This window comes from Salmo trutta, chromosome 27 (assembly GCF_901001165.1).
Source record: "Salmo trutta chromosome 27, fSalTru1.1, whole genome shotgun sequence".
In the NCBI taxonomy this organism is placed as follows: Eukaryota; Metazoa; Chordata; class Actinopteri; order Salmoniformes; family Salmonidae; genus Salmo; species Salmo trutta.
In genome coordinates, this window is record NC_042983.1 from 7,726,986 (window position 1) to 7,739,327 (window position 12,342).

Below are 12,342 nucleotides of genomic sequence, written 5' to 3' on the forward strand. Positions count from 1 at the left end.
TTCGCCTTTGCATTCTGTCAACAACAAAAAAAACAGCAAACTGTATTGAGATCAGATGTTTCATCGATGAGAAAATGTGCAGAATGTCGGCTAAAATACATCTCGTTCCGTCTTCTCCCACCGCCGGCCACTGGGCTTCCTCTCACTAACATATTTGAAATTGAGTGGAAACGCCAAGCGGAAGCTTCACATTTATTCATCCGGTGAATTATCTGAATCATTGTTCTATTTGTGCTATAGGCCCCCATTGGCCTAATGGCATACATTTTGTAGCAGTGCAGCACATTTGTTTTGAATCAAGCAATAGTACAAATATTTTTTTTACATATCCCCTCTGATGTAGTCAATCCTTTATACTTTTATTTAAACCCACCTAGTGAAGATCAAACTCCCGTCCAATCTAACCCTCGAGGTGCGGAGCACATGTCACTATCAACAAACGACTTTTCAAAAGTTGTGCTACTACACACATTTGGGATCAGAACATATTATAAATAAATGGGTTTATGTCAATGTGGGCATTCCAACACTTCTCTCCCGCCCTCACCAGACTGCTTATTACGCAAACCCAAGGGCTTATCTAGCAGCGAGAGTGTGCGTGTCTGATCCTCTCACACTCCGCAGCCGGTGTCTGGCTGTTTGGGATGGGGAAGGATTCAAATGCGGAAGTTTCCACCCATAACGCTGCCACCGCGAAGATGAGGCTTGCAATGACATCTGCGCTAGCAGCGCTTTAGGAGAAGTTACCATTCCGCAGGGAAACTGTTGCTGTACCTCCGCGGAACTGGAGTAAACTTCACATGGCGTCTCTGGCGAGCGCAGAGCGACGTGCGTTCGCTCTGAAGATCAACAGGTAATGTTCGTCTCTTTCACACACCTTTATGCCTTTTGCATCAGGCTTGATTTGAGTGAGCTGTGTTATGCCAAAGGACGGCGAGTGTATTCCTAAACGGGCAGCTACATGTTGTGAATATATGTTAATACTGTAGGCTAGGCTACTCTGTCATGGGTGGGTTGCTTTCCATCAGTTAAACACTGAGATATTTGCTTTAATAACTATCAATAATAATTCTCTATGAATAAGGATATTAAACAGAATATTAAACACAGGCTTTTGAGTGTAATAAACCAATCACACATTTTGTTATACCATCTTTAAAGTAGTAAACTAACAATAAAACCCTATTCTATCTACAGTAGCGCTTTTATACTGTATTTCCCCTCAATGAACAAGAAAACATGCATATTTTCTGTCTACTTACAGCTCATTGAGTTGATGCAAACATATTTTGTCTGCTTCATTTCCTCCTCATTGGGTATGTTTCTATATCTGGTCTGTATTCGATCATTTCCCCTCTGCATGGTGTATATGAAGCCCATCTCGCAGCCCAGTCGGAGATGCTATAAATTAAGGGATGTATTAGTCATTGTTCCTGCTCTGACACACTGACCAGGTGCAGAGGAAGTAGTATATGTGAGACCATTGTGTGTCATGCCGTTAGGCCATTGATCAAATAAATACATATCTCCCATGGCCCAATAGACTTCTATAACTTTACATACAAAAAGGAGTAACTGTGGAGCTGTGAAAGCCCTTGTATTGAGTAACCCATACCTCTTGTCATTTCTGAACATTTTGTGGCATTCTAACATGTATCCAGTATCCAAATCGCCAACCTAGACTGAACTATAAGTTACATTACACATTAATCAATGTGTATCCTGTCCATTTAGCTCAGTCGCTCACCCCCTGCCTTCAGTATGCTGATGAGACCTACCATTTATTTGATTGTCAGTTTGATTGAAGTGGAGAAGATGGGGCAGCATCTCCTGTGTAATAGGGCTGAGGTCAGCTGCTGAAAGGCAGAGAGCATCTTATCTTGCTCTTTGAATGAACTGCTATGCCAGCTAATGGTCTGGCTCTGTCTCTACAGCCTATATTGTCCACATGGGTTTTTGTTGCTGACCATAGCTGGTCACCAACCTGTGAAAGTTCAGGAGTGTGTGTGTGTGTGTGTGTGTGTGTGTGTGTGTGTGTGTGTGTGTGTGTGTGTGTGTGTGTGTGTGTGTGTGTGTGTGTGTGTGTGTGTGTGTGTGTGTGTGTGTGTGTGTTAGGGATGCATGATATGGGAGACTGTGTGAATCAGGCCTTCATGGTCGATTTGCTGCAAAGAAACCACTATTAAAAGACACCAATAAGAAGAAGAGACTTGCTTGGGCCAAGAAACACGAGCAATGGACATTAGACCGGTGGAAATTTGTCCTTTGGTCTGGAGTCGAAATTGGAAATTCTTGGTTCCAACCGCCGTGTCTTTGTGAGACGCTGTGTGGGTGAACGGATGATCTCCGCATGTGTATTTCCCACCGTAAAGCATGGAGGAGGAGGTGTTATGCTGTGGTGGGGCTTTGCTTGTAACACTGTCTGTGATTTATTTAGAATTCAAGGCATACTTAACTAGCATGGCTACCACAGCATTCTGCAGCGATACACCATCCCATCTAGTTTGGGCTTAGTGGGACTATAATTTGTTTTTCAACAGGACAATGACCCAACACACCTCCAGGCTGTGTAAGGGCTATTTTACCAAGAAGGAGAGTGATGTAGTGTTGCATCAGTTGCCTTGGCTTCCACAATCCCCCGAATTCAACCAAACTGAGACGGTTTGGGATGAGTCGGACCGCAGAGTGAAGGAAAAGCAGCCAACAAGTGCTCAGCATATGTGGGAACTCCTTCAAGACTGTTGGAAAAGTATTCCAGGTGAAGCCGGTTGAGAGAATGCCAAGAGTTCAAAGCTGTCATCAAGGCAAGGGTGGCTATTTGAAAAATCTCAAAAACAAATCAAAATATATTTTAACACTTATTTTGTTACTACATGATTCCATATGTGTTATTTCTTCATAGTTTTGAGGTCTTCACTATTATTCTACAATGTAAAACTTTTTTAAAATAAAGAAAAACCCTTGAATTAGTTGGTGTTCTAAAACTTTTGACCGGTGTTGTGTGTGTGTGTGTGTTTGTGGGGGGGGGGGGGGGGGGTGTCAATGCAGATAGTTCGGATACCATTAATTTACTATTTAGCAGTCTTATGGCTTGGGGGTAAAGCTTGTCTCGGACCCTATTGGTCCGAGAGCTGATGCTCTGGTACCAATTTCAATATGAATTAGATTAATTATGCAGCCCTAGTGTGTGGGTGGGTGGTGGTTCACCCCTAACAACAGTAATCTGTCACTCACTGAGTTTGACACATTTCTGCCGTTGTGTGATGATGAAAAGCTATTGTTTACATTCTTGACGGACAATTTATCAGCCATTTGTATTTTTCCAAATGTGAACACGTTTCATATTCTATTTCGTTGAATGAAGTAGGCAGGCAGTTTGGAAGTAATATACAACAAATCCACTCAACCATTTTTGGTTCTCCACTGTTCGTCCAGTCCACTGTAGCATGTCATACATGCACGCAAACATACGCATGCAAAGATCAGCACATTCCTCTTTCTCTCTCAAGATGGAGTGAGAAGGAAATCCTGCTATTTGACACACAGATGTTTCACTTCTCTTTTCACTTCATGACTGTTTTAAAACAGGAAATATTGGTTTCTTACCCAAGATAGAGGAGGAATTCAAGATAAGTGCAAATATTTGCTCTGTAGGAAGAATGTCAATGCTATCCTCTCTACTAAGGCAAATGTATGAATCAATTAAAATGTCAATGACATATAGACAGTGTTCTTAGATCTACACCTGCTGTTGTCAGTTAAACTCTGCAAGATAAGCATTATACTTTGAGTAGAGTAGTGGTAGGATAGCAGACCAGTATTGATTTGGGGCCCTCCTAAATGCTTGGTCTGGACCCTCTACTTACTCAGGGCAGTTTCTATCCTCCACTCTCTCTCCTTGGGGCATCATGGGAAAAGTATCCTGCCAGCTATTTGATGTGTTTGTGTCTGTCTTATCCCTCCTCCCAACCCTCTTCTGGACAGGAAGCTGAGCTCCGATGCCACTGATAGGACTGACTGGAACCCATTTAGTCTGCAGCTGGAAGCTACTGTATGTGGGACACAAAGGGGACATCTCAATAGTCTAAAGTAGTTACCCATCTGCTCTCTTTCACATGAACCAACTTTTTAAGGAACTGGATGGGTGAAAGACACTTCCTGGTGGGCAATGCATCAGGTATCTATATAGTTTCCTCTATGCCCATGTTTTCAGATTAGTGCGAATGAAGTCGAGGAGAGGAAGGTACTTCAGACTATTGTTGAGATGCACCCAAAGGATCACCCAGCTCCAAAATAATGAGTCAATGGTAATACCAGCGTGTGGGTGGTTGTAACAGGGATCATGACTGGGCCCGTTGGCTGAATTATAGGTTTATCTATCTGATGGCCCTGAGCCTGACAGCGTGAGCATAGCTGTGAGTGATAATAGCCTACAGTGAGGAATGCTACAGAATGATCCAGAAATGCTCAAAGGCACACTACGCCACTACACACAAGTGCCGGCCTGCCACATAGTATGCAGCCTGGCATGGCAAAAAAGACTGAGCTTTTTCCTGTCAGCAAAACTTACCCTAAGGGCATTTCCATGTAAAAGGACTCATATGAGTACCAACATCGGAAGTTCATAGGAGTGTCAATTCTGTTGTCAATTGAAACCTAAGAGTCACATTTTTTGTTGTTGAAATTAAAGCATACTGTAAATACATTTTTCAACTATCTACCAGAGAAAGTCTTAAAAGGTATTATAAATACTTTAAAACACAATAATGTTGACGTAAAGACTCCTGGCAACTAATACAGTATCAACACTATGGTTATATTTAGTTCTGGATAAATTATTTGCCTTGTGCAAGTTTAAGAGACATTGCCCTGTGCCTTGAAATTCCGTTACCAAAAAAACCACATCTTTAACATATTTTCTGACTCCCCAAAGAAAATGTAACTCGGTACAATAGTTTGTCTGAGAAAAATCTGTTATTCTCTGGCACACTTAGTTGAAATCACAACAGCATGATATCAGTCCTGTCCACGGGGGAGCTATGGAGTTAACAGGGTAAATACACTTGCACTGTAAATTGTTATTTGGGTTCTGTGAAGCAAGACAGATGCTATATTTGACTGTTGTTGAGTTGACTATTGTGGAAAGGACAAATCAAAGGGGGTTGAGTCCGTTGCGTGTTTCCAAAGATGTTGCCAACATTGACTCACTTTCTGGGTGTCTGATCTTCAATTTTAATAGTATGTTATGGTGTAATAAGGTGTTAGGCTGGCTGTTTCAACACCTTTAAATACTGTTGTTGACTTGGTTACAATTCCTCTTGTCAGCAAAGAGAAAGGGAAGTTCTACCATTTTTGGGAGAACATCAACAGCCTACCACATAGTGTCTTAAAGGGGCAATCTGCAGTTCTTACATACATTTTTTGACTAATAAATGAATGATATGTAACCCATTGATTCTTGAAGAATATAACTTCTGTCTCATGAGCTTAGTTCAACTATCGTACCCCAACAAAGTATATGTAAACAAACACTATAGCCTCAGTCAAAACATGGTTAAAACTATCATTTTGATATCATGGATGGTCAGTCCTTGGATCCATAGCTCTGTATGAATTTGAGTGGTTAGATTTCTCCAGCCCCATCCTTCAGTTTTTTACTGAAACAGAGCCAGTGAGTATGCTATGTTATTGTTACAACTGCAGATTTCACTTTTAATGAGATGGAATTAAACCATGCTGGGCTGACTGTTGTGGCCTGCCTGGCTTTGGCCTTTCACGAAATCTGTTACTTCAGGAAGTTTTGGGCCCTTGTGTTTCTCAGTAGAGTTATGCTTGGACGTTGGCTTGTCTCACTTTATCATGCCATATTGTGCGTGTGTGTGCACATGGTTGTGTGGTGTGTGTGTGTGAAAGGTGGAGTAGTCTGCTTGTGTTTTACGGTGTTCTCTATTTAAACTAACTCTTGACCTCGGATAACCACTTTTGTTGACCCTTGTGTATGGAGTTTAGTCAATGTGCCTGTCTGTATATGTGTGTGTGTGTGTGTGTGTGTGTGTGTGTGTGTGTGTGGTAGGAGTTGTGTATGGAGTTAGTGAGGTGCTCTAATTTGCGATCATGCTAGTCGCATATGCCCCTAAATATTTTGCTGTGTGACCTGTCATTTTTAATATTCACCCAGATAATTCATTGAATGACAATTCTATTTTTGCCGTTGGGAGCGAGCACTCTGGCTGTTACATCTGCATCATATTTGACCTGCAGGAAAAGTCACTACATTGTTTAATTTCACATCACATGTGAGAGAAGAGAGGATTTAGGAACTCTTGTTGGAGGACAATGGATAACATGTGTGAAATGCTTGATAATGTACGTGATATCAACAGAGGAGTATATTTTCTGGGTGATTTTAAATATTGACTGGCTATCATCAAGCTGCCCACTCAGGAAAAAACTTCAAACTGTAACCAGTGCCTGCAACCTGGATCAGGTTGTCAGTCAACCTACCAGGGTAGTTACAAACAGCACAGGAATTAAATCATCAACATGTATTGATCACATTTTTACTAATGCTGCAGATGTTTGCTTTAAAGCAGTATCCAAATCCATAGGATGTAGTGATCACAATATAATAGCCATATCTAGGAAAACCAAAGTTACAAAGGCTGGGCCTAATATAGTGTATAAGAGGTCATACAATAAGTTTTGTTGTGATTTATATGTTGATGATGTAAAGAATAGTTGCTGGTCTGTGGTGTGTAATGAGGAGCAACCAGCCGCTGCACTTGACACATTTATGAAACTACTTATTCCAGTTGCTAATAAGCACACACCAATTAAGAAAATGACTGTAAAAACTGTTAAATCCCCTTGGATTGATGAGGAATTGAAAAATTGTATGGTTGAGCGGGATGAGGCAAAAGGTATGGCAATTAAGTATGGCAGCCCAACTGATTTGGCAAACGTACCGCAAATTAAGAAATTATGTGACTAAACTAAATAAAAATAAAAAATAAACTACACTATGAAACAAAGATGACAAATTATATAAAGAATGATAGTAAAAAGCTTTGGGGTACCTTAAATGAAATTTTGGGGAAAAAAAGCCAACTCGGCTCCTTCATTTATTGAATCAGATGGCTCATTCATCACAAAGCCCACTGATATTGCAAACTACTTTAATGACTTTTTCATTGGCAAGATAAGCCAACTTAGGGATGACATGCCAGCAACAAACGCTGACACTACACATCTAAGTATATTGGACCAAATTAGGAAAGACGATTGTACTTTTCAATTCCATAAAGTGAGTGTGGAAGAGGTTAAAAAAGTATTGTTGTCTATCAACAATGACAAGCCACCAGGGTCTGACAATCTAGATGGAAAATTACTGAGGATAATAGCAGATGATATTGCCACTCCTATTTGCCACATCTGCAATTTAAGCCTACTAGAGAGTGTATGCCCTCAAGCCTGGAAGGAAGCTAAAGTCGTTCCGCTACCCAAGAATAGTAAAGGCCCCTTTACTGGCTCAAATAGCCGACCAATCAGCCTGTTACAAACCCTTAGTAAACTTCTGAAAAAAATTGTGTTTGACCAGATACAATGCTATTTTACAGTAAACAAATTGACAACAGAATTTCAGCATGCTTGTAGGGAAGGACACTTAACAAGCACAGCACTTACACAAATGACTGATGATTGGCTGAGAGAAATTGATGATAAAATGATTGTGGTGGATGTCTTGTTAGACTTCAGTGCAGCTTTTGACATTATCGATCATAGTCTGCTGCTGGAAAAACGTATGTGTTATGACTTTACACCCCCTGCTATAATGTGAATAAAGAGTTACTTGTCTAACTGAACACAGAGAGTTTGTTCTTTAATGGAAGCCTATCAAATATAATCCAGTTAGAATCAGGAATTCCCCAGGGTAGCTGTTTAGGCCCCATGCTTTTTTCAAATTTTTACTAACGACATGCCACTGACTTTGAGTAAAGCCAGAGTTTCTACGTATGTGGATGACTCAACGCTATACACGTCAGCTACTACAGCGACTGAAATGACTGCAAAACTCAACAAAGAGCTGAAGTTAGTTTCAGAGTGGGTGGCAGGGAATAAGTTAGCCCTAAATATTTCTAAAACTAAAAGCATTATATTTGGAACAAAACACTCACTAAACCCTAAACCTCAACTAAATCTTGTAATAAATAATGTGTAAATTGAGCAAGTTGAGATGACTAAACTGCTTGGAGTAACACTAGATTGTAAACTGTCATGGTCAAAACATATTGATGCAGTAGTAGCTAAGATGGGGAGAAATCTGTCTATAATAAACGATGCTCTGCCTTCTTAACAACACTATCAACAAGCCAGGTCATACAGGCCCTAGATTTGTCGCACCTGGACTACTGTTCAGTCGTGTGGTCAGGTGCCACAAAAAAGGACAAAGGAAAATTGCAATTAGCTCAGAACAGGGCAGCACGGCTGGCCCTTGGATGTACAAAGAAAGCTAATATTAATCATATGCATGTCAATCTCTCCTGGCTGAAAGTGGAGGAGAGATTCACCTCATCACTACTTTTATTTATGAGAGTTATTGACATGTTGAATGCACCGAGCTGTCTGTCTAAACTACTGGCACACAGATCGGACACCCATGCATACCCCACAAGACATGCCACGAGGTCTCTTCACAGTCCCCAAGTCCAGAACAGACTATGGGAGGCACAAAGTACTACATAGAGCCATGACAACATGGAACTCTATTCCCCATCATGTAATAAATGGAAGTTAATAAAAGGGCAGCATGTTTCAGACCTTACGCCGTGTACACATCCCAAATTTGCAGTCCGCTGCGCTGGAAGTCATTCATTTCAATGGGGACGCATCGCAACGCCACCTTGCTTCCAAGGCTCAGTTGCGAAATGCATGCCGCATACTTGCGTGTAGGCAGTCATTGTAAATAAGAATTTGTTCTTAACTGACTTTCCTAGTATAAAATCTTTCAATTTTTCCAAACTCTGCGTTGTCTTCAGTCTGGCCAGATTCTGTCAATAGAACAGGAAGTTACCTAACCACAGAACAAGATGAAAATAATTCTGGTTTTTGGTGATGGCTTTACGGGATAGCTAGCAACTTCTAAACAATATAATATATGCCATTTAGCAGACGCTTTCATCCAGCAAACAGTTAACCAATCCTGTTAATGAGTATTTTAATAGTAATGTTGAGTAATTCAACATTGGTTGTTAAGCCAATTATATACTGCTCCAAAAAATAAAGGGAACACTTAAACAACACATCCTAGATCTGAATGAAATACATAATCTTATTAAATACTTTTTTCTTTACATAGTTGAATGTGCTGACAACAAAATCACACAAAAGTAATCAATGGAAATCCAATTTATCAACCCATGGAGGTCTGGATTTGGAGTCACACTCAAAATTAAAGTGGAAAACCACACTACAGGCTGATCCAACTTTGATGTAATGTCCTTAAAACAAGTCAAAATGAGGCTCAGTAGTGTGTGTGGCCTCCACGTGCCTGTATGACCTCCCTACAACACCTGGGCATGCTCCTGATGAGGTGGCGGATGGTCTCCTGAGGGATCTCCTCCCAGACCTGGACTAAAGCATCCGCCAACTCCTGGACAGTCTGTGGTGCAACGTGGCGTTGGTGGATGGAGCGAGACATGATGTTCCAGATGTGCTCAATTGGATTCAGGTCTGGGGAACGGGCGGGCCAGTCCATAGCATCAATGCCTTCCTCTTGCAGGAACTGCTGACACACTCCAGCCACATGAGGTCTAGCATTGTCTTGCATTAGGAGGAACCCAGGGCCAACCGCACCAGCATATGGTCTCACAAGGGGTCTGAGGATCTCATCTCGGTACCTAATGGCAGTCAGGCTACCTCTGGCGAGCACATGGAGGGCTGTGCGGCCCCCCAAAGAAATGCCACCCCACACCATGACTGACCCACCGCCAAACCGGTCATGCTGGAGGATGTTGCAGGCAGCAGAATGTTCTCCACGGTGTCTCCAGACTCTGTCACGTCTGTCACGTGCTCAGTGTGAACCTGCTTTCATCTGTGAAGAGCACAGGGCGCCAGTGGCGAATTTGCCAATCTTGGTGTTCTCTGGCAAATGCCAAATGTCCTGCACGGTGTTGGGCTGTAAGCACAACCCCCACCTGTGGACGTCGGGCCCTCATACCACCCCCATGGAGTCTGTTTCTGACCGTTTGAGCAGACACATGCACATTTGTGGCCTGCTGGAGGTCATTTTGCAGGGCTCTGGCAGTGCTCCTCCTGCTCCTCCTTGCACAAAGGCGGAGGTAGCGGTCCTGCTGCTGGGTTGTTGCCCTCCTACGGCCTCCTCCACGTCTCCTGATGTACTGGCCTGTCTCCTGGTAGCGCCTCCATGCTCTGGACAATACGCTGACAGACACAGCAAACTTTCTTGCCACAGCTCGCATTGACGTGCCATCCTGGATGAGCTGCACTACCTGAGCCACTTGTGTGGGTTGTAGACTCCGTCTCATGCTACCACTAGAGTGAAAGCACCGCCAGCATTCAAAAGTGACCAAACATCAGCCAGGAAGCATAGGAACTGAGAAGTGGTCTGTGGTCACCACCTGCAGAACCACTCCTTTATTGGGGGTGTCTTGCTAATTGCCTATAATTTCCACCTGTTGTCTATTCCATTTGCACAACAGCATGTGAAATTTATTGTCAATCAGTGTTGCTTCCTAAGTGGACAGTTTGATTTCACAGAAGTGTGATTGACTTGGAGTTACATTGTGTTGTTTAAGTGTTCCCTTTATTTTTTTGAGCAGTGTATTATATGACTGTAGCCTCCCATTTTAATTCTGGTAAGTGTCTTGTGATGGTAATGATACGTTTACATTTTGGTGATAATTATTAGGTGTAGGATCTACAGTAACTTTAACCTAGCTTTTAGCTAGCTAGCTAACGTTAGCGGCTCTGTGTAAGCTAGCTTGACTTGCTAGAAACTAAATAAAAATGTTTCTCCTGTCTTGAATGAAAAGGTGATATTTTGCAATTTCATCAAAATAAATGTGATCTATGTCCAGAGACAGGCTCTCCTCTGTCTTGCGTAACAAACACTTGGCCTACACTTGTCCAACCAGTAAGACTGCGTGAAAAAGACATTATGCCCAACCTAATTTCGTCCATTTGTGTATGAGGCTTTAAGCTGTCTCTGGGTTTTACAATACAATAAACGAAGGAAGCATTTATGTATTACAAAATTGCAACTAATTTACCAATCACGTCATGTTTTGTGTTGTATTCTAATTGTGATTGGTCTATTAACCTTAGATGCCATTTTGAAACATCTAAAATACTCATTTTCTAATCTGTAACAAAGTGATGAAGGCAAAGGGTCAAAAACATTGTTTTACTGTTAACACAAAAGAAGCACTTGTTGCTGATTGTTCTCTTCACTTCACTTTGCTCTGTGATGATGGTTGGTCCTTTACAATGCAGACTGTTCAAAAGCCCAAACCGTTCAAATTGTATGACTCATATTAGCAGAGTTACATTTTGTATTTCTATCGTGGATTCGCGGGTCACATCATTTCATAATCCTTGTCGCAGGCCATTTTAAAGTCTGCTACTTGCGGCTGCTAACTATTGGTTAATAACAAACAACCTTGTCCAGTCATGTTAGAGCTGGCTAACAAACTTGTAACCTGCCCAGCCCAGTAGGGTTTAAGATTACACTGGAAGAAAGGAAAGGAGCTGTGTTTTTGTTTTCCACTCCTGCTACTAAATGTTAGGTTTTAACCTTAGCAGCAATTGTACAAAACTACAGTAGAAGATACAGTATGGACGCATGATGAGTTGATTTGGATACTGTACAAAATATACTGTACAAGCATGCAATCATGGCTTTGTATAAGGGCTTATTTTGATTCCAGCCGTAACATCTTAACTCCAAGTTGTATGTTTACAGTTGGTCTTGTACATATATTCGCCAACCCATGGAACATCCAGTTCAGACTCAGATTCCTTAGACGTTCATAAAGGTGTGGCGAATACCAGAGGTACTCTTAGAATGGCCCTTGTACTCTTCAGTATATGCAACTCTCCTGGTGAACAGCAGTGGTGTTATCAGTGTTTTATGCCATGCCTCCTCCTGCATAGTTTACCTAAATAACAGTTTTCTAATTTGAGTGAACTATCCCTTTTAACAGGAGCTCGCTCTCTTGCTTTCTCTCGTGCTCTCTCTCTCTCGCATACTGCCTAGTCTCATTCCATGTGGTCACTGAGCCTGTTAGGAGGAACTGCAACCACGTGGCTCTGAAGGTCATGACC

At 41.8% G+C, this 12,342-nt stretch overlaps 1 protein-coding gene across 2 annotated transcripts in view; it reads left to right on the plus strand.

The window, feature by feature from the left end:
- The first annotated feature begins 542 nt into the window (after nt 1–542).
- dock8 (dedicator of cytokinesis 8) overlaps nt 543–12,342 on the plus strand; it is an 82,373-nt gene continuing 70,573 nt past the window's right edge. The window contains exon 1 of one of the 2 annotated variants that reach the window (XM_029716508.1): nt 543–853. In XM_029716508.1, the coding sequence (XP_029572368.1) occupies nt 801–853 (53 nt within the window). In that variant the 5' untranslated portion in view covers nt 543–800. The remainder of the gene's footprint in view (nt 854–12,342) is intronic. The other variant, XM_029716507.1, reaches the window with a different exon arrangement.